The sequence below is a fragment of the Psittacula echo genome (assembly GCF_963264785.1).
Source record: "Psittacula echo genome assembly, chromosome: 5".
Classification (NCBI taxonomy): Eukaryota; Metazoa; Chordata; class Aves; order Psittaciformes; family Psittacidae; genus Psittacula; species Psittacula echo.
The window spans coordinates 38,400,782-38,424,408 of NC_137739.1; the positions used below are offsets into that span (position 1 = coordinate 38,400,782).

Here is a 23,627-nt window from a genome sequence, read left to right on the forward strand (position 1 = left end):
CTGTCTTTCTTCACTCAAAGTATGGAACCAATTCTTTATGGGATGGTGTTTATCTATCTGTAAAAACCTTTCAGAATTCCTGTGTAATTACTCATACTTTCATTGTGTTAAAATTTGAATCTGAGAAACTGGCCAAATTCAAATGGCAAACAGTGTAATTTGCATTGGCTATAAGCTAGATCAAAGTGCTCCTGAAGTTGCACAATCTTCTCCTATAATAATATACTTCCATAAAACTGCTCTCCTGTCAACTTGATAACTTCTTATCTTCTGTTTTCCCCAGACATGCATTGGGGGTCACAGTGAAGATCATCTAGAATCATGTAAAGATAGTTAAAGGGTTTTTATGATTTTCTGATATTTTTTCTAGACATCCTAAAGCTGTTGCAGTATTTCTGAAGAAATATTTACATGCTGTGGCATATTTAGTTGCATATTTAGTTTGTTGTAGGGAGAAATCACTGTTATATTAAATGCCCACAGTTACTGACTGCACTGGTATTGCTTTTATCTAGTTTGATTTATAACATTATCTCAGACTTCTGGCTTTCACAGGAAGAACTTGTTTTCTAATAGATTCTTTGTCTTCCACATCTGTCTTAATTGCTTAATGTTTATGCATCATCCTGAAGTGTGAAGTGCTGTGACAATTTGGTGGTTTTATGAATTCTTTCAGCACTCTTCTATTCAATATGTTCTTATTTTATTGCAGATAGAAAATGCAACAAAGATGATAAGTTTGAAAGCAGGGGTATAGTTCAAAACTCTTCTGCTATGGGAAGAGAATCTGTAACAGCTGCCAGTCAAGTTTATTAGATTATGTTGTTATAGCAACTGGTTAGTCTCTTCCATACTTAAAATATATTGTGTCAAATAATTAGTAGTGCTTAATTGTATTTTATTGCAAAAGAGGCAAGTAATTAAAGAGGTTCTTGCAATGGCTGTGGGGCCAGAGAGGGTCAGAAACTACGTGTAATTGGAATATATTTTGTGAATATAAATTAACAGGTCTATTAACCTGTCTTTTCATTTCCCCGGATCCAAAAAAATATGCAGCGTAGTTGAATTGCTGTTGCTTGCTCAGAAATATTAATGGATAAAAAATTAGTTCTTGGCCCCATTCTTTTTTTTCCCCTTTGTCTCTTCTTGTCAGCTTAAGAAACCTAGAACATGTATGATGTATTCAGACCATCTCTGATGTGATACCCACATAGACCAGTGGCCCAATAAAATATGTTTCGGCCTTTTCAGTGTGTTTCTCTGTATTTTGGCTCTCAGTCGTATCTTGCTGCAGGTTCTTTTGTTTTTTCCTCCTAGTTTGGTCCTTTGTGTGGAAGCTTTCTGAGCATTTGATCAAAGGCAGCAGTCATCACAATCCACAAATGTAGAGCATTGTGGGCAGAAGATTGCACACAACATAGTATTTGGGATTTCAAGTCAGCAAGTGCCAAAATCAATCAGAAAAACTAGTTGAACCCAGTCATGGAGTCAGAGCTTACTGAAAAGCCAAGAGCCTCACTTTTTTTTTTATGGCCTGAGGAAGTAATTTATATTTCTCTTCAGGACTTCTAAATTTGATTCACCCACTATTTTTTGATGCTGAGTACAGAATCCATCATCTGGCAGTAATAGATCTTTGCTTAAAGAGAAGACAATACTATCCTGAGCACATCCTGACCTGTTATTTCAATCTTGGGATTGAAATAAAAGAGCTTCTGAAGTGGTGCAATAGCTACATTGTAGGATACAATGTGTGTAAAACAGTACAGAGGTTTATTGCAATAGCTAGAATGGCAAATTAAAGAGGAACAGATTATAGCACTCCACCTTATGTAAAAGTAAGCACAATTAAAATAATACCCAGCAAAAGCCTTATCAATCCCAAACATTGGCCATTAAGTCTTTCAGTGACTGCAGTTGGAACTTTTTTCTCTATTCCAAATACTATTCTCCATGTTATTCCTGCTCTTGCATTGTAAAGTCTTGCAGTTGACAGTTCCATCTGTTTCTCTTCATCTTCTAGCTTTGCTATCATCCTCTTTTTATGTTTTCTTTACTTAACAAGGTGATTAATAGCTCATCTCTGTGAATACAACTGTAGCAGGAGCTTGTGATAATTAGATAGGTGGGGCACAGGGAGTTATTCCCAGGTGACACCTCTTCCATATGGTTTTGAAATGGCTCTTTGCAATGAAAAGTAAAGCTTTACTTCTCCCCTCAGGCCTGCCTTAAGGTAGAAAAGTTGACTTATTTCTGGCAATGAACCTATTCAGTATCTTGCCAGACTTAATTCAGTGGAATCCGTTTTTAAAATTAAAGCGAATGAATGCTTTTCTTGAACCTTTGAAACAAGCAGTGTCCATTGATGAAATGGAATGAAAAAAAGGAAAATTATAACTTTTTTCCCCAAAAGTTGTTTCTAAATTGTGCTTTTTTAAATATATTTAAAAAACCCCTAAGATGTTTCTTAATTCCATGTTGTATCAGTCTCTTTTCTTCTGTGCTTTTAGTAATTGGTGCCTTGCTGGATTTTTTGCTCTCTAATTTTGCTTTGGGCTTTCTGGATTCATCTTCTGTTACATGTATATCATAGTATTCATTAACTTGTTTAGATTTACAGTTAGTGTTCAAAGGACATTTTTGGACATTTTTCTTTTATTAATTACACAGCTATACTGGTGATTACTCTGTTGGATGACTTGTGCAGAGAATGCAAAGTGATAGTATTTTGCAAGTGTTATTACAATTTAATATATTTGCACATGGAACTACTTCAGATACATGCATGTCCTACTCTTTTCTCTTTAGCAGTGTACTAATGTAAATTGTGAACACTTGCTGTCTAAATTTACTCAAATAATTGCAAAAAGCAAACTTCCGTCATTTAAACACAGCAAAATGGTTTATTTTCTAACTTACCAGTTTTTAACAAAATTTTAAAATGTCCACAAATTCCACATATGCTGTGAGTATAATTCCCCTTTACTAAAACAATTTCTTCAGCAAACCAAAGACTCTTTGTGCACAAAGTGCTGTACTCCTGGCAGAGAGCTGTAGTTATGGTTAATGTGAAAAGTAGTGCTGTTTAATTTAAAGACTTTTAAAATATAATTATATGCATACCTGTTAGAGGTGAAATAGTATTGCATTTTGAAATTTCTGGTTAATTCAAAGGGAAAAAAAATGTGGGGGCCATCAATTTGTCCCTTGATTTACATTCCAAGTGTTGCAATTTGATTTAAGTAACAGTTCTTCTGGAAGTCATTTCAAATAAATATATGCATACTGGTTTTTGCTTTAAAATTTAGTCTTCACCTTATCAAATTTTAGCAGCTGGCACAGATATGTTTGTTCAGTGGAAACTAAACAGATAAAAATATACAAATATTTGTTGGAGTTACAGCAAAGATATGGAAGACTTTCAGCTGTTCTTTCAGGATGAAAAGTACCAGGCTTTTCTTTAAAACTGAAGGCTGCCACATGAATATGTATTAGTTTAACTAAATATCAAGAGATTTAAAATCCGTGTCCTCAAGTATTTACTGCCCAATTGAAGACAAGTTTCTTAAAAGCGCATAAATCTTCACTCTCATTGGATAGGATATAGTTTATTACTGCATAGCCCATCTTCAATTCAAGTCATACCAAAAATGGAGAAATTATATGCCATCCAGGTTATTCTAAGGCATGTTAAAAACGTACTAAACCATTGAGATTTGCATTTTTTATGAGAGATTAGTAGTCATATGCATGAATTTGTCATCATTCTATCTTAAAAAAAAAAAGGCTGAAAGTCTTCTATTAGTTCTACTGGTGTAAATCCAGAATAAATATATATAACTGTGACTAAAGCATGATCATTTGAGAGGAGAAAAATCCCTCTGCTAAGTATGAAAAATGAACTTAAAATTATCATCAGAAATGTTTTTTGTTCTTCACTTCATTCCAAAAGAGTATTTCATAGCTTCATAGGACACTGGAGGTTTTGTAGTTTACTGCTCTGCCATAGATTTTCCTTTAATGTAGTTGTTTTCTTTAGTTACAGTCCTCTGTCGGGGATTGAATTTATGATTTTGTTCATATGAAGGTAAAACTATCTGCTGTATTGTGCTTGATCATTTAAATTTATTATGTGCATCTATGACTACTTCATGCTAAAAAACTATCCCTTTAATCTCATAGGAAGTGTTTGGTGTTCAGAGGTTGAACATCAGGTCTTCAGAGGTTGAACTTCAGACAGGACAGGTGATAAAGACTCGGAGTAGCTTTGAAACATTTTTTCTGCTTTGTGAGTGCTAGGTTGAAATAGCAAAGTTTAACTGACAGCTAATTTCAAAAATTATGTGTGTGATAACTCAGAAATCGTAGTCAGATTTATCAGCAATGAGAATTTGGCAGATTACGCTCAGATCTAAGACCAAAACTTCCTGGATTTTGGTCTTTGCTACCTCTAAAAGTCATGACTTGTAATTTCTCTTGTTCCATTTTTATTCTGAATTCTGTGGGTTTTAGTTTGGAGTTATTGCGGGGAGAGGCTGTGTGGTTTTCTTTGTAGGAATAATACAATGTGCTTCCACTTAGGAATGTAACCTGAAATAGATTTTGAGTGCATTAGTTTTAAGAGACCATTTATCAGCAAATTAGAGCACCACAGTAAGATACATAAAGCTTGAGCAACTCTGTAATTTCATAGCTTCTTTTAGATAGCTTTTCACAATTGCTGTTACAATATTGATTTTTTTTTGTAAGGAATTACTTAAATACCATTATTTTAGTAAATATTCTTGCATTTTGAAAGCATTTAATATATACTTTTCAAATGAACAGAAATAGGTACAAGTAATTAGTGGGTATTTTGTCCATGTTTGTCATAGCAGCATTGAAAATTATAGTCTTAGCACTCTAATAGCTGGGAGTATAGGAGTGTTCTTGATGGAAGAAATAATACCATGGATTTGTTTGTTGTGCTGACGTTAAGACCATTCTCAAAGGCATTTGTCCTGGGTTCAGCAGTAGCAGTCATTTTTGCTCCTTCTTAGTAGCTGGTGCAGCGCTGTGGTTTTGACTTTCGGCCTGGAAACAGAGCTGATAACACCGATGTTTGGTCTGACCACGGGCTTTGTGAGCCTCATGTTCTGCCAGGGAGGAGGGGAAGCCGGGAGGAAGCAGAGACAGGACACCTGACCCAAACTAGCCAAAGAGGTATTCCATACCACAGCATGTCATGCCCAGGATGTAACTGAGAGTTACTTGGAAGGGCAAGTTCACTGCTGGGTGGGGGCGAGGTATCGGTCGACGGGTCATGAGGTGTTGTATTCTCTTCCCTTGTTATTTCCTTTATCATTATTGGTGGTAGCAGTAGTGATTTGTGTTATACTTTAGTTACTAAACTGTTCTTATCTCAACCTGTGGGAGTTACATTCTTTCAGTTCTCCTTCCCATCTCTCCGGGAGTGGGGGGAGGAAGGGGGGAGTGAGTGAACGAACTGCCTGGTTGGGTTTAAACCACGACAGTTGTATTCAACAGGATGCTTGGGTCTCAAGGATCTGCAGCAGAACTACACAAGGCAGTGGTGAATACTGCCTTCTTGCTTCTTGGACTGTTCTTTCAATAGTTTGAAAATGCAGCATGTCTTACATGCTGAAGTGTAGGGCAATGGTAGCAGAGGCTGCCTTCAAGAGAGTTCAAGAATATGGATATTCTACTGCTTTGAAGGGAGAGGGCTGTTCAACAACTGGATCACTTTTATGGTTTAGTATTTTTTATCAACTTTGCTTTCACATGTCGTTTTACTGAAAACCCACTAGTCATGAGGCCGAGGAGGAGTAGGCAGAGATAATTTTAGTGGAAATTGTAGGCCTGATGTGATTGTCATCTAAGTAATATGAACACTCTGCTGGGGCTACTTGGAAGTTGAGATGTATTAGTGTATCTGAACTTTGTTCGGCCTCACATCCAAAGATACACAGCCTCACTTTTTCATATGCATAGCCTATTATGTCAATTCTTGGAATAATGGAGCACAGTATTGTACTTAATGTATTTGAAAATACTTCAACCTCAGCTGAAGATTAATTAAGTATTTCAGAAAATGTGCCCTTAAAAACTAGCAGTTTTATTTTCAAAGCTTTTTGTTTGGTTGGTTTTGTTTTTGTTTTAGGAGGATGAACCTGCTGATTCTTTAAACAAGCCAGTAGGGATAAACAAGCATTACTTTCATCATCTTGAGAAGTATTTTTAGACAGAGGGACTGTGTCTTGTCTCTGATTCTGCAGGAGGCCAGATTACTGAGTGAGCTGGAACAGAATTTAAGCCTTTATGCTGTATGTTCTAGGGACTAATATCACTGCCATTACATGATGATACGTTGCCTTATAAGAATTTACTAGGACCTGTGTTTCTTCTGTGAAAGATATACATTAAGCTGCAGTAATGTCAGTGTGGTGGTTTGAACCTGATTGCAGAAAGAATCACCTATTGGCTTCTCAACAATGCATATATTGAATTCTCATTGAGACATAGGCATTCTTGTAGAAGCCTGGCTGCACTTTTAAGTATTTCAGAGTTCTGTAAGGATGACTTTTCTGTGACTAAGCTTCTTCTCTTCCACTTAGTATGTGCTTGTTATGTAACTTACACATTATGTATTTTTAATTTTGACAGGACAATTGTTTCTTTATTATCTAATACAATTTGTCAAGCTTTCATTTACTACTGCTAGCCTCTAGTGGGAATTCATATGCCAAAATCTTTAGTGTTGAGATGATTCTTATCCTGCATTATGGTGAAGACTACCTTAATATGGTAAGAGTAAGCAATCATTTCCCTGCTCAAAGTAAATTCTGGCACTGCACTATAGCATCTTCTGGTATAATCATTCTGAAACAGCATTGGTAGTCTGCGACTTGTCCTGAGAAGAGGGTTATTTTTCCAGTACATTTATCCATGACTACATGGAGATGTCTAGAAAGATTTCAGTTTGATACACACCTCCATATCCTGTCTTTTTTTTTCCCATATGCTACAAAAGATCTGGATTACAAATCCTATCCAGAGAGACAAAAGTAAAGAAACCCAGGTTTATATCTATACAGAGATATAATGAGGCCAAGGGGTTTTAAAAGAAAAAAAAAAAAATAGGAAAGCTGTGATCTTCTCTTTTTGTCAGAATGAGGAAATTCTGCTTAAATTCTGCATCCTGCCAGAAACTTAGGTATTTTATTAACAAAGTATTTTTTGCTGAGTATTCTTCATACTTTTTAACCCTAATACTTTTGTGACTAGAGTTAGTAAAATTGAGATTTTCTTGTACTTTTTCCTGGTATCATAATGAATAGTTGAAACATTACATTGATTTTAAAATATAAAATTAATACAGTATTTTAATAACTAAGTGCAGATTATATGGTTTGACATGCAATGGTATAGTAAGTACTGCTGTTGACACATCTATATATTTTGTTGAAATTGTCTTTTCATTAATATCATAACAATATGTTTTCAACAATTTGCATGCATGCAGATGTGAAATACCTCGCAAAATAGCACCTGGCTTTTGATCAGCCCTGCTAGGAATAGCTACTTTGTGCTGATACAATCAAACACTTGAACTGCCCCTTTTCTACGTAGTATAATCAAGCTATAATACAGGGTTTAGACAATATAGAACATGTGAATCAACTTGGTTATCAACAGAGACAGCATGCAGTGCTCTAAGTATGTTTTTATACTTACTGGTGGTTTTATCAAGCCATGTGGGCTAGTGAACCTCTGTGGTGCAATATTTTTAAGTAATTGAGGAAAAGGGGTTTTTTTTTGTTCTTTATAAGGATGGCAAATAGGCAAATTAAAAATGTGTCTTAAAAAAGGAACAGGAACACCAGCTGTAAATCCTGAGAACCTTTCCTGTGGATCCTTTATTTATTAGTTGAATGTGCAACAAAGTGCAATAGAGTGTAGGTATAGCCATATTAGTGTTGTACATAGATACACATCATTGGCAGGACTGACTTTACAGATACTCCATTATATGTGCGCTTTGGTTTCTTATTTACTCTGTGTTAGTGAATGCTTATTTTAGTCCAACCATGCCCAAGGGGTTTGTAACCAGGAGTAGCAGTCGTAAGGATAATATTTGGTGTCTGTAGACACCAACTCTTTGTCCTTTTGGACAGAGGTATGACAGGAAAGTGCAGATTTGAAGTTTGTATGACAGGTAGCAGGCAGACTTCAAATCATTTCCAAACGCTTATGCCTTATGTGGCCATGATTTTATTTGGTCATAAATTTCAAAGCCCAGTTGTGACAACTGAATTGATGCTTCAGCTGCTTACTTATCGTCGAGAAGAAATGTTCTGGGAGAGAAAGATGTTACTTTGGTTAAGTTAAGCCAAGGCCTATTTAAATGAGCCAGAATGTCAGTTCTCTGTTTAAGAACAAGTATTTGCAAGGTGGACATGCAGGTGACATCTGCCTTTAGTTACTATTCCTGATAGTCCATGCATATTTATCATTTCTACATGATGCATTGTGTTTCATTAGAGACTAGCATCAGCACTCCAGATACTTGAATTGTCAATAAAGGTGTTTTCAGTGTTTATCATACCCTTAACTGCTGAGGCAGTTTGGTAAAAGAAGAAAGCTAGTAAGTTAGGAGCTGATGGATGAGGAAGCAAATAATTTAGTCTTGATAGGAGTACAAAAATAGATGTGAAGTGGGACAGTGGCAGTAGAAAGAGATAAGTTAGTAAGAAAGGAGAGAAAAATAGCAATAAATATGAGTTGAAATGTGAAGAGTGAGGTGAGAGGTGGAAGGAAGAAGGAAGGCTGGCTGAGATGAGCACCTTGCCCATCCTTTTTCTCTCTCTGAGAGCCTGGAAGTGAATCTAGATCTCTTGTTCCCTAGCCATACTGATATTTCATGCTTGTCTACTTCAGTGTGATGGAAAATAGATGTGATTTGAAGACAAACTAACTTGTTCATATTGCTCTTACATACCATTGTGATACATGCCTAGAGGAGAAAGGAGAAAAGGGAAATAAATTCTCTATGCCCGGTCAGGATGGGTTTTCAGTAAGTGCAGCACATGCCTGAACAGCTTTTTAAAACAATAATATACCTTGTATGTAATAGGCTATAATTGCTTCAGGTTGCATTTCTAATTTTAAAGCTTGCTCATATGTATGTTGAAGACTGTTTAATTGTATTGGGATTTTTAGCACGTGATTTCCCATCTAAAGTCATACATCTCTTCTCCCAAGTAACAAGTAATATGACAAGAGGTAACAGCCTCAAGCTGCACCAAGGGAGGTTTAGATTGGATACTAGGAAAAATTTCTTCACAGACAGAGTGATCAGGTATTGCAACAGGCTTCCTCCCAGGGAAGTGGTGGAATCACCATCCCTTGAAGTGTCCAAAAATCATGTAGATGAGGCCCTCAGTGACATGGTTTATTGGTGGACTTGTCAGTCCTGGGAGAACAGTTGACTTGATGATCTTAAAAGTCTTTTCCAACCCAGCTGATTCAGTGCTTCTATGAAAACTGCATGCCAGGATGTCTTGGCTGTTAATTTTTATAACAGTTTGGTCCCATGTTCTACTTGAGTGTTGTCTCCTGTCATTACTGAAGTCACCATTCTGGAATGAGACAAAGGTGTTAAAAGCTATCCTTAAATTTTAAATATACAAAACGAGGTCTCTTTGCATATTTCACTAGTGGGGCAACTGAAATTTTTTTATATCGTAAAAAGGGATGAGCAGGTCCCAAGGTTTTAACTGCATTATTTGAAAAGCTGCATTGAGGAAGAGTGCAATAGTTGCTACCATGTAAATACTTAAATAGCATGCCTGGCTCAGGTTCATTTGACTTAAATGCAAAATGAAAATCTTTTCTAAAACTGCTGGCAGTAGGCAGCAGGCAGCAATTTACCAATATATGAATGCGCAAGCCACAGCAGAAGAGAGAAGATATTCCCTGCAATGCTCAGTATTACAATTATGTTTAAATTAATACCAAAGAACAGAATAAATCTTTTCAAACTGAGAAATACAAACTTTTTCGCTGTTTTTTGAAGCATATAGTGAAGTGGAATTTCAGCACTGATGGAGTCAGGGTAGTGGCTGGTGGAAATCAGTTATAACATTTTACATAGGAGATGGAAATTTCTTATTTAAAAATAAGATGATCTGAAGGCAATTTTTTCCATGCAAATCCTGTGCTGAGGAGAGAAGTTACTGCAAGGATCAGACATTCATGTACAGCATTATGTTTGAAAGATACGACAGTACCTTTCCATTTATGGCCTTGGCAATGCTGGGGAATGGTTGAACTTGATGATCTAAAAGGTCTTTTCCAACCTAGTTTATTCTGTGATTCTGTATTGTGGAAGTGATGGTTTTGATAGATTTTGCAAAAATAAAAGAAAATTATTAGTAACTTATGATCACTGTGTTTGCCTGTGATGGCTTTATATAACCTTGATAAAGTACTGATAATGAGACTTGGAGTTCAAGTTCCTGATACAATCCCCAAGGAAAAAAGAAACTGATTGTGCTTGGTCTGTGGCCAGATAAACACCCTAATGTTTAGTCAGGAAAGTTGTCAGCAGATTTAAGTTCAGCCTTCTTGGTGGCCAAAGATTCAGGTTAAAAAGATGCAGAGGAAACAGAGGAATATGTGATAGAGACTTCCTGTGACATCTATGTGATCTCTACCACTGGCAGTAGCTTGCTGTTTTCTGGTCTTCTTACATGAGGCAGCTAGCAGCTGGTTTCCATTGTGCTATCATAAATGCAAGCAGAAAGAGACACTGTCTCTACACTGAGACAATACTGTGAGCTAACCAAGAACATGAATTTACAGCATACTAACTATTTCACAGTGGTCCCCTGTACAGTTTTTTTTGATACAAATACTATTCTGTCCTCACTTTGTGTCAAGGAGGTATGAAGTAGTTAATTCCACATTCAAAATGCAATTGCAAGAGAATAATGCGAACAAAACTAATGGTGGAGAAAATTCATATGCAGTCCTTATCAGTAACTTAGTTACTGCTTAGTTACTGCTAAGTAAAAGTTACTTGGTTACTTAGCAGTAACTTGTCCTTGAAAATGAGCTCTTTTTTAATTTCATTTTGGAAGAGTAACTAAGCCTTTTTTATAGAAGAACTTTTCTGATCACATTATAGTTATTTATGATCAAGAACTGCATTGATTAGCACTGGAGGACACAATTAGTTACAGCCTAAGGATGACTACAGTTCCTGTGCTTTGGCATATGGGCATCAGACTGTAGAAATATTGAAGCACTGCTTTCATGTGCCTTTATAGATTTGTCAGTTGATGGACATTAATTAATTCATTCCTTTTTTAAAAAAAACAAAACAACTTAAGAATATGAACATGGCGAATTGTATAAAGTGGCTGAGAAAGTTGTCAGCAGGAAGATACTTTTGATGCAGTATTCAACATCTGAACATAGTAAAACTGGGTTTTTTTGTTTGTTTCCCAGAGATTTCTGCAGTGTAATTTCATAACTACTTTTCAGAAAAGTTAATGTCATATCTGTGTTTTTAATTTGTAGGTACATTGAAACCTTGAAGGAGCACAAACCGAAAATTGTCTGGGATGAACAAATTGCTGAACACTACTTTGAATACAAAAAGTGAGTTACATTTATTAACTTACTATTCTGCAAATATTTTTAGGCATTGCCCAGTACACAATGAAGTAATTATAGTGTGCAACTAAATTCAGCAAACGGAAATTCTGATGGCTTTGATCTGTATATTAACACTGAACTACAATAGAAAAGAGTGCTTCAGGCGAGAGAAGTACATCAGAAAAGGATTAATGAAATAACATAAGCTAAAACAATCTTTAGAAGAGAAGTCTGAGTCATATCTTTAGAAATTATCCATCAAAGTTATGTGCTGAGTGTCAGTTAATCAGAGGCTCTGAAATTACTGTTGTGAGCTGTTGGGTAATTACCAATAACTAGACCAAAAATAGTTTCAAGAAAAATGTGATACTCTTGTAACCTGAGACTGGTTTTACAAGTGCTAGTGATAAGATTGGTCAAGCAACAGAATTCAACTAAATTTTTGTCCTCCCTTTTTCATCATGAAATGACAAGAGGATTCCTGATGCTACGAGAATTCCATTTAAAAAATATTTTAAAAAAACCCCAGCAACCTCTTAGCCTCTGGTAATTTGCAATTTTTGTATGCAAATATACAAAAATACGGTAATCCTACTACTTCTACAAAACTGTGTCTTTCATGTTACTCAGTGCATTGGTAATGTGAAGACACACCAGTGAAAAAGGGAGTAAAATACATTTTAGGGTGCTTTAATAAAAAAAAAATATTATTTTCAACGTACCTTTTGGTTTAAATATTTTTAAATATGAAAAAAAAAACATACACAAAAAACCCCCAAACCTAAGATGTCCTACTTCTATATTCTTAGTTTAGTTTTCAAGGTTTCTCTCAGTCTGTAATCTTCTCCTGACTTCTGAGCAACACTCATTTCATCATTTCTCAGGGAAAAAAAAATAAAATTACCTGCTTGTCAGTGGTGTTCTAATTTCTTTTCTGCGTTTGTATGAAAGGACTGGGATCTACATTCCTTCATATTTAATTCTTTGGTATCCTCTTGCAAAATCACTTTGTGCCAAGCAATCCCAAAGTTTTTTGAGTTAACTGAAGAGGAGTAAATTATAAGGTTTGTTTTATTGGTCTTCAATGCACTGTCCAGTTGGAGACACAGTGACCACCAAAATAGTAAATGTAAGGGCTCTGTGTGAATGGCATAGTTCTGGGATTCATTTCTGAAATACATTTCCTAAACATCTCCTTGCAACTGAACATGTGCGAAATGGATAGCTTGTTAGTAGTACTACATCATTTGCCTTTGAAACCTAATCTTTAGAGATTCTTGGTCTTGGACATCCTGGAGGAATTTTTGATGCATAAAGCACACTGCATCTAAAAATCACTCTCAACTTCACTTGCTGTGCTGTGCTTGGCAGGCAGCCGTGTGGCTCAGCATGTCTGTAGTGGTTCAGTTGGCTGCACAGGAGGGTTATTTAAGGGAACTCTTTTCAGTTACCATTTTAGTTTGCAAAGGTTGAGTTACATTGGATGGAGATGGCAGCCAAGCCTAAAATATGTTTCACTGGACAAGTATCTCACATGAAAATGGTTGCTAAGAAATCAAATCATGAATCTTTAAGCAAAGCACAGCTGATCATTTCTATATAGCAGGGAGGGACCATTACCAAGAGTTATAGAAATCTCTTGTCTCTGATGCTTGTCCACGTGCACATTACAGGTAAGTATGCATTTATGTAAGTAAGTTGAGAGATTTTAGAATCATAGAATCATAGAAGAGTTAGGGTCAGAAAGGACCTTAAGATCATCTAGTTCCAACCCCCCTGCCATGGGCAGGGACACCCCACACTAAACCATGCCTCCCAAGGCTTTGTCCAACCTGGCCTTGAACACCGCCAGGAATGGAGCATTCACAACTTCCCTGGGCAACCCATTCCAGTGCCTCACCACCCTCTCAGTAAAGAATTTCTTCCTTATATCCAGTCTAGACTTCCCCTGTTTAAGTTTTAACCCGTTACCCCTTGTCCTGTCACTACAGTCCCTGATGAATAGTCCCTCCCCAGCATCCTTGTAGGCCCCCTTCAGATACTGCAAGGCTGCTATGAGGTCTCCACGCAGCCTTCTCTTCTCCAAGCTGAACAGCCCCAACTTTCTCAGCCTGTCTCCATACGGGAGGTGCTCCACTTCCCTGATCATCCTCGTGGCCCTCCTCTGGACTTGTTCCAACAGTTCCGTGTCCTTTTTATGTTGAGGACACCAGAACTGCACACAATACTCCAAGTGAGTGTCTCATGAGAGCAGAGTAGAGGGACAGGATCACCTCCTTCAACTTGCTGGTCACGCTCATCTTGATGCAGCCCAGGATGTGGTTGGCTTTCTGGCCTGTGAGCGCACACTGAAGCCGGCTCATTTTCATTTTCTCATCGACCAACACCCCCAAGTCCTTCTCTGCAGGGCTGCTCTGAATCTCTTCTCTGCCGAAACCTGTAGCTGTGCCTCGGATTGCTCCGACCCAGGTGTAGGACCTTGCACTTGGCATGGTTAAACTTCATAAGGTTGGCATCAGCCCACCTCACAAGCATGTCAAGGTCCCTCTGGATGGCATTCCTTCCCTCCGGTGTATCAACCGAACCACACAGCTTGGTGTCATTGGCAAACTTGCTGAGGGTGCACTCAATCCCGCTGTCCATGTCACCAACAAAGATGTTGAACAATACCGGTCCCAACACCAATCCCTGAGGGACACAACTCATTACTAGTCTCCAGCCGGACATCGAGCCATTGACCACAACTCTTTGCGTGCAGCCATCCAGCCAGTTCTTTATGCACCGAGTGGTCCATCTATCAAATTGATGTCTCTCTAATTTAGAGACAAGGATGTCATGTGAGACAGTGTCAAAGGCTTTGCACAAGTCCAGATAGATGACGTCAACTGCTCTGCCCCTGTCCATCAGTTTCGTAGCCCCATCATAGAAGGCCACCAAATTGGTCAGGCAGGATTTCCCCTTAGTGAAGCCATGCTGGCTGTCACCAAGCACCTCCTTGTTTTTCATGTGCCTTAGCATGTCTTCCAGGAGAATCTGCTCCAAGAGTTTGCCAGGCACAGAGGTGAGACTGACTGGTCTGTAATTCCCTGGGTCATCCGTTTTCCCCTTCTTGAAAATGGGGGTTATATTTCCCTTTTTCCAGTTGTCGGGAACTTCACCTGACTGCCATGATTTTTCAAATATAATGGCCAGTGGCTTAGCAACTTCATTCGCCAGCTCCTTTAGGACCCACGGATGGATTTCGTCAGGTCCCATGGGCTTGTGCATGTTCAGGTTCTTAAGATGGTCTCGAACCAGATCCTCTACTACAGTGGGCCTAGGGTCTTCATTCTCACAGTCCCTGCGTTCGCCTTCCAAGACTTGGGTGGTGTGGTCAGAGCCTTTGCCAGTGAAGACCGAGGCAAAGAAGTCATTGAGAACCTCAGCCTTCTCCAAATCCCAGGTAGCCAGTTCTCCTGATAGCTTCTGCAGGGGGCCTACGTTGTCCCTAGTCTGTCTTTTACTCGCTACGTACCTATAGAATCCCTTCCTGTTATCCTTAACATCCCTAGCCAAGTTTAATTCTAACTGGGCCTTAGGTTTCCTAACCTGGTCCCTAGCTTCCTGGACAGCATCCCTGTATTCTTTCTGGCTTCCACTTGTCCCTGCTTCCACATTCTATAAGCCTCTTTTTTCCTTTGAATTTTCCTGAGCAGCTGCTTATCCATCCAAGGAGGTCTCCTGGCCCTCCTGCTGCATTTCCTTCTAGTTGGGATGCAACACTCCTGAGCTTGGAGCAGGTGATCCTTGAATATCATCCAACAGTCTTGGGCCTCCCTGCCCTCTAGGGCTGTATCCCTAGAGGAACCTTACTAAGCAGGCTCCTGAAGAGGCCAGAGTCTCTAAATTGCTCAAATTTAGGAGCAATTCCTGCTTGGTCTGTCTATTTACTCTTCATTTCCTCTGATCCTAACTGGTTAAGTGGTGCTGTAAAATCACTTATAACTCATCCTTCTCATTATTAGGGATTTAAAATGCAGTCTTGGTGTTTGTGCCGAGTGTAACTTCCTTTGTCTGTATATTTTATACTGCTAGCATTTAATCTAACCTGAAAGATAGTCATTTGGGAATTGGGGAAAATCTTCCACGGTTCTGACAACCAAATGTCTTCATCTTTTTCAGATGCACATTTATTAGATGCAACTGTCTTTCACTGTCTGACAGTTTTATAATCACACAATGACAGAATAGTTTGGGTTGGAAAGGATCTTTAAAGGTCCAAACCCCCCCTGCAACAAGCAGGGACATCTTCAACTACAGCAGGTTGTTCAGAGCCCCATCCAACCTGACCTGGAATGTTTCTAGGAGTGGGATTATCTACCACCTCTCTGAGAAACTCAGTAGCAACAAGGTATTGCAGTGTGTTTACTTGTATCTAGTATCAAACCATCTCTGTTGTGAGATCTCTTCTTGCATCCTATATTTTCAGTGTCAGCCTTTTCACCTCTTTTAAGAGTTGTTCTCCTTAAAGGCCAATAGTATGGGGTAGATAATTAACTTGTCTGACTCTGCCTATGTTGTATTTTGTTGTGACCAGTTCTTGGATAAAGTGTTGTGCCCAAAGAAGTTTGGGATTTTCATCTTAATCTTACCTGATTTCTTCCTAAACTCTGTGTTAGTTATTGGGAAACTGTGCTCTGTTCTTTTGATATTTTGAAAGGCCTTAAGCCTTTTAAGGAGTTCTTTAGATAACCAGAGATTTTTCTTGTTTTAGGTGTGGCATGATGCAGTTCCTATCCAAAGACTAGCAGGTCTTTGACTCAATACAGTCATGTTTTGAACTTCTAACTTTCCAGCTCCTAGTATTGTCAAAGCCCATGTAAATAGGATGATTTTCCCCGGATGACCTTTCTGACAAATACTCCTGTAACTGATACTTGCAGGACAGTGGCACAATGGCATACTTGACCTTTAAATATGTTGTGTATATTCTCACATCTGACAACCAAATGTCTTCATTTTTTTTCAGATGCACATTTAATAGGCACAACTGTCTTACTATCTGTCCATCACTTTGGCTTTATGTGCTGTGATATGTTTGTAGTTTACGACTACGGGAGTATGATATAGTAGGCATCACAGAAACATGGTGGGATGGCTCCTATGACTGGGGTGTTGGAATGGAAGGTTACAGGCTCTATAGAAAAGACAGGCCTGGCAGGCGGGGAGGGGGAGTTGCTATTTATGTTAGGGATAGGCTGGAGATTATGGAACTCTGTCTGGGGACGGGTGAGCAGTCGACAGAGAGTTTGTGGATCAAGGTTAAAGGGAGAGCAGCGATGGGGGACATTATTGTAGGGATCTGTTACAGACCACCTGATCAAGAGGAATCTGTGGATGAAGTGCTCTATAGGCAGATAGGAACAGCCTCACGCTCACAGGCCCTTGTTCTCATGGGAGACTTCAACCACCCTGACATCTGTTGGAGTGAAGGTATGGCCCAGCAAAAGCAATCCAGGAGGTTCCTTGATTGTGTGGAAGAAAACTTTCTTCTGCAAGTAATAGAGGAGCCGACAAGGAGAAGTGCCATGCTTGACCTCATGCTCACCAACAGGGAAGGGCTGGTTAGAAATGTCATGCTCCAGGGCAGCCTTGGTTGCAGTGACCACGAGATGGTCGAATTCGAGATCCTCGGGACAGTGAGAAGAGCGTGCAACAAGCTCACTGCCCTGGACTTCAAGAGAGCAGACTTTGGCCTCTTCAGGAGCCTGCTCTAGTAAGGTTCCATGGGACACAGCCCTAGAGGGCAGGGGGACCCAAGACTCTTGGTTGTTATTCAAGGATCACCTGCTCCAAGCTCAGGAGTGTTGCATCCCAACTAGAAGGAAATGCAGCAGGAGGGCCAGGAGACCTCCTTGGATGGATAAGCAGCTGCTCAGGAAAATTCAAAAGAAAAAAGAGACTTATAGAAGGTGGAAGCAGGGACAGGCGGCCTGGGAAGAATACAGGGATGCTGTCCAGGAAGCTAGGGACCAGGTTAGGAAACCTAAGGCCCAGTTAGAATTAAACTTGGCTAGGGATGTTAAGGATAACAGGAAGGGATTCTATAGGTACGTAGCGAGTAAAAGACAGACTAGGGACAACGTAGGCCCCCTGCAGAAGCTATCAGGAGAACTGGCTACCTGGGATTTGGAGAAGGCTGAGGTTCTCAATGACTTCTTTGCCTCGGTCTTCACTGGCAAAGGCTCTGACCACACCACCCAAGTCTTGAAAGGCGAACGCAGGGACTGTGAGAATGAAGACCCTAGGCCCACTGTAGTAGAGGATCTGGTTCGAGACCATCTTAAGAACCTGAACATGCACAAGCCCATGGGACCTGACGAAATCCATCCGCGGGTCCTAAAGGAGCTGGCGAATGAAGTTGCTAAGCCACTGGCCATCATATTTGAAAAATCACGGCAGTCAGGTGAAGTTCCCGACAACTGGAAAAAGGGAAATATAACCCCCATTTTCAAGAAGGGGAAAACGGATGACCCGGGGAATTACAGACCAGTCAGTCTCACCTCTGTGCCTGGCAAACTCTTGGAGCAGATTCTCCTGGAAGGCATGCTAAGGCACATGAAAAACAAGGAGGTGCTTGGTGACAGCCAGCATGGCTTCACTAAGGGGAAATCCTGCCTGACCAATTTGGTGGCCTTCTATGATGGGGCTACGAAACTGATGGACAGGGGCAGAGCAGTTGACGTCATCTATCTGGACTTGTGCAAAGCCTTTGACACTGTCCCACATGACATCCTTGTCTCTAAATTAGAGAGACATCAATTTGATAGATGGACCACTCGGTGCATAAAGAACTGGCTGGATGGGCACACACAAAGAGTTGTGGTCAATGGCTCGATATCTGGCTGGAGACCAGTAATGAGTTGTGTCCCTCAGGGATTGGTGTTGGGACCGGTATTGTTCAACATCTTTGTTGGTGACATGGACAGCGGGATTGAGTGCACCCTCAGCAAGTTTGCCAATGACACCAAGCTGTGTGGTTCGGTTGATACACCGGAGGGAAGGAATGCCATCCAGAGGGACCTCGACACGCTTGTGAGGTGGGCTGATGCCAACCTTATGAAGTTTAACCATGCCAAGTGCAAGGTCCTACACCTGGGTCGGAGCAATCCGAGGCACAGCTACAGGTTGGGCAGAGAAGAGATTCAGAGCAGCCCTGCAGAGAAGGACTTGGGGGTGTTGTTTGATGAGAAAATGAAAATGAGCCGGCTTCAGTGTGCGCTCACAGGCCAGAAAGCCAACCACATCCTAGGCTGCATCAAGATGAGCGTGACCAGCAAGTTGAAGGAGGTGATCCTGTCCCTCTACTCTGCTCTCATGAGACACTCACTTGGAGTATTGTGTGCAGTTCTGGTGTCCTCAACATAAAAAGGACACGGAACTGTTGGAACAAGTCCAGAGGAGGGCCACGAGGATGATCAGGGAAGTGGAGCACCTCCCGTATGGAGACAGGCTGAGAAAGTTGGGGCTGTTCAGCTTGGAGAAGAGAAGGCTGCGTGGAGACCTCATAGCAGCCTTGCAGTATCTGAAGGGGGCCTACAAGGATGCTGGGGAGGGACTATTCATCAGGGACTGTAGTGACAGGACAAGGGGTAACGGGTTAAAACTTAAACAGGGGAAGTCTAGACTGGATATAAGGAAGAAATTCTTTACTGAGAGGGTGGTGAGGCACTGGAATGGATTGCCCAGGGAAGTTGTGAATGCTCCATCCTTGGCGGTGTTCAAGGCGAGGTTGGATGAGGCCTTGGGTGATATGGTTTAGTGTGGGGTGTCCCTGCCCATGGCAGGGGGGTTGGAACTAGATGATCTTAAGGTCCTTTCCAACCCTAACTATTCTGTGATTCTATCTAGAGTTGAAAAATGGCAGGATTAGAAGTTCATATCTACAGTAGAAAAGGAAGGGAAGTAAAGAAGATTTTGGCCCTACCCTGCCCTCAGTAGATAGAGGTTAATGGCAACAATGATTTCAGAGACAGTGCCTCAGCTTCTAGAGTGAAATGAGCACTGGGTAAGAAATCTCAAAGAGATGAGCTGCTAAATGGCAAGTAGTCTCTATCTTTGATATGATGTATTCATGCTCATATGCTGAGCATACTAGCATATCTTATTTTTAGTAGCAATAACTTCTGCAAAATTAAATTGGCAGATTTCTTCAGCTCTGTGTTTCCTCTTAGAGGGAAGGAATAAAGCTGATTTTGATTTCTAACTTCAGCTGAAAATCCTGCAGGAATCTATCAAAGCTATTGTGACTATTTGGTTTTCCTCTTTTACAGGAATAAAGGAGGAAAACATGCTGTCTTCTACCCAACACTGAAAGTAAGTGCAACTTTTTCATATTAGAGGGCTCTAAGAGGAAAGAAATGTTTACTTGACTTGTTGCATTATTGAGGAATTTCAGAAGATGTTGAACTTTGTCGTGGTTAAGCCCCGGCTGTAAATTAGCACCATGCAGTCTACTTCCCCCCTCCACCCCCCCCGAGGGATGGGGAGGAGAATCGAAAGAATGTAGCTCCCACGGGTTGAGATAAAAACAGTCCAGTAACTAAGGTATAACACAAACCACTACTGCTGCCACCAATAATAATAATGATAAGAGAAATAACAAGGGAAGAGAATACGATACCGCCCGCCGGAAAAGAGCCCGACCGAAAAGAGGACGTGCCCTTCCGGGTAGCTCCCAGTTACATCCTGGGCATGATGTGCTGTGGTATGGAATACCTCTTTGGCTAGTTTGGGTCAGGTGTCCTATCTCTGCTTCCTCCCGGCTTCTCCTCCTCCCTGGCAGAGCATGAGACTCACAAAGTCCTTGGTCAGTCTAAACATCGGTGTTATCAGCTCTGTTCCCAGGCCGAAAGTCAAAAACACAGTGCTGCAACAGCTACTAAGAAGGAGAAAAAACTGACTGCTACTGCTGAACCCAGGACAAACTTCTGTGAAAGAAGTTTACCCTCACGTAGCTGTTGTGATTCGAAGATTCTGCTGCCCGTACAAGAAGATTTTTTTTTCCTATCATCTCACGCATAGTGGGGGTTTGGGGTCTTTAAAGATAAGCCATGTCTAGAGAGAAGACACAGCAGGACACACCAGTGTGGTTCAAGTGCATCTGTTCAAGAGCATCTATTCAAATGCGCAGTTCAAGTGCTAACAGACATACTCATTGTCAGACAAGAGACTGAAGAAATTCTCCTTCGGATCATGTTGGATGGAAGCTTGGGGAACTTTTGCCTTCCTCTGTAATGGAGTCCTGTCATGGTTTAAGCCCAACTGGCAACCCAGAACCATGTAGCCGCTTGCTCACTCCCCCTTCTTCCTCTCCCTGCTCCTGGAGGGATGGGGAGCAGAATCAAAAGAATGTAACTCCCATGGGTTGAGATGAGAACAGTCCAGTAACTAAGGTATAACACAAACCACTACTGCTACCACCAATAATAATAATAATAAGGGAAATAACAAGGGAAAAGAATATAACCACTCACCACCCACTGACCGATAACCCAGCCTGACTGAGCAGTGATCTAGCCCTTCCAGGTAGCTGCCCCCAGTTTATATACTGCGCATGACATGCTTTGGTATGCAATACCTCTTTGGCTAGTTTGGGTCAGGTGTCCTGTCTGTGCTTCTTCCCGGCTTCCCCTCCTCCCTGGCAGAACATGAGGCTCACAAAGCCCTTGGTCAGACCAAACATTACTTAGCAACAACTAAAAACATCGGTGTTATCAGCGTTGTTCCCAGGCTGAAAGTCAAAAACACAGCACTGCACCAGCTACTAAGAAGGAGAAAAATGACTGCTACTGCTGAACCCAGGACAAGTCCTAATTCTTCCTGTCAGCCGGCATCGCCCTGGTTCTGTGGAATGTATTTTAGTGTTTTGAAAACTTAAGCATTTGGCCTTACTAAAGTCCTTTGGCAGGACATATCATTTCTGTCTAGACAATATCTACAGTATACCACAATATAGGATAAATTGGTTACTTGCAGACTTAGTTCCTAGGAAGCTATCTTTAGATTTTCTCAAATAAGCTAAAGGCAGTATGTTAAGTCTCTGCTGGCTTTTAATACTGGAAGGGAATTGCTTCTGTAGTGAAAGTATATCATATTTACAGAGAACAGACACATTTTGTATGGCTAAACTAGTGTGAAATGATCCAAAACTCTGTTTTTCTGAACAGGATTGTTATCTTAAGCTCCATTAGTACAAGGATTTTTCCCTTCATTAATCTAATATTGGTGGAAGTACTAGCACGCATGGGATATTAATTACCATATTTAACTATGTTCTTGCTAGTAGGAGATGTCTTACAGTGTTAGAAAATTTTATTGTGAACCTGTCAGAGAAAAGAGATAGTGCTGCATGTTGTTATGCTACATGCTTTTTGGCCTTGTGGAAGGATTTCAGTCTGCTGTTGTCAGAGCGAACCAGGTTAAGAACCACTCATTCCTGTACATTTCTTTCACTCCTTCTTCTCTAACAGATACTCAACTGTGGAAGTTGGTGAATTTATGGAAACTGGTTTTCTTTCTGATTTCAGCAAGCTTGTAATGAAACATTATGCTGGGACAAATCAATGAATTGTTTATATAATAATAAGCAAGATGATCAGGGAACACTTAGTTTTATTGTCCCAGGACAAGTGTGTTTCTTCCCCTTTTTAATGTTACAATCACTGGCAGGTTGCTCAGAATTGCTTTGTTCAGAATTAGTTAAAAGCAGTCATGAACACCAGGCCCAATGGCTCTGTTAATGATGCCTTGGTACTGTGTTCTGTTTTCTGTGGAAATGAGTTTTAAACACATCCCTAGCATGATCAGTTTAAACATTGAAGTGTTGCACTTCAAAGTAAGGAAATGTGAAGTAAAAGACAGAAAAATATTTTTGTTGTCTGAACTGGAGGAAGTGCAGAACATGAGTTGTGGCATTGCTTCCCTTGGAAACCAGTGGCTAAACTAACTCTAAATCAATGGCTGGAGCTCTAATAGGGATACTTTTAAATATCAATCTCCAAGAATCTCTTTAAAATAGTATTGTGTTAGTGAAAATCATAACCAGGTTGTGGGTGAAGGCAAGGGTAGGTAAGAGATCTTGATGGTATTTGACAAGTTGTTCTAATTGTTTTCAGTGATAAAGTTTTATTTTACCCCTGAGACCTTTCTGGGAAGAGTTAGAATTTCTGTACCTTGTGAAATGATAGCCTATGCTTTGCATAGTTCATAAATCTGATTTATTTCTGTGGCATTTTGTCTGTTTAGCTGGTTATCTTTTATTAGGTCATTGAATTAACTGGTGCAGTTAACTGCCTCTTACTGAATGATTGCTTGCTAACCAGAGAGTATTTGAAATACAGACTAGGTTTTTCAGTATCTCATTCAAGGATAGATGTTTTTAATGGCATGAAGAGATGGCAGCACAGTGTCTAATGTCTCTGACTAAAAGATAATTGCTTTATGTGTCTTTGTCTTAGTCCATCCAGTTGCGCTTAGAACTTGCCAAGGAATTGGGCACTGGAATATCCATCTGGGAACTGGGACAAGGCCTGGACTATTTTTATGACCTGCTTTAAAATAAGAGATGATCTGGGAAAGACTTTATTTGCTTTACTGAGACTCCACTTCAATTAATTTGGATAACCTGGAGAGGTGATTTTTAAAACATTTTTTGTAATTTATATTGCATCTGTATTAAACTTGCATTTTTCCCAATAAAGAACCTTTTCTGATTTGCCACACAGATGTGATTATTGGTGTCTTATAAAATGAAAGGAAAACCAAACCAAAACAGACATTTTTTTTTTTCCAAAGTTCCTGAATTCAGTCATTAAAACCAACAGAGCTCGGATGGCATCAGAGTTGAAAGTATTCTCCAAAATGTTTTCAAGAAATAAAATGAACTAGTTGTTGCCATCTGATCATGGTTTGAGACACAGACCTGT

The 23,627-nt window shown here is 39.9% G+C and overlaps 1 protein-coding gene across 1 annotated transcript in view; it reads left to right on the top strand.

Annotated features, from left to right (window-relative positions):
• Window positions 1-23,258, top strand: part of CHID1 (chitinase domain containing 1) — a gene marked incomplete at both ends in the record, with an annotated part of 135,921 nt that extends 112,663 nt beyond the window's left edge. The window contains 3 exons of the mRNA XM_080619788.1: window positions 11,584-11,664; window positions 19,974-20,016; window positions 23,160-23,258. Of these exons, the coding sequence (XP_080475914.1) occupies window positions 11,584-11,664; window positions 19,974-20,016; window positions 23,160-23,258 (223 nt within the window). The remainder of the gene's footprint in view (window positions 1-11,583; window positions 11,665-19,973; window positions 20,017-23,159) is intronic.
• Between the last annotated feature and the right edge of the window lie 369 nt (window positions 23,259-23,627).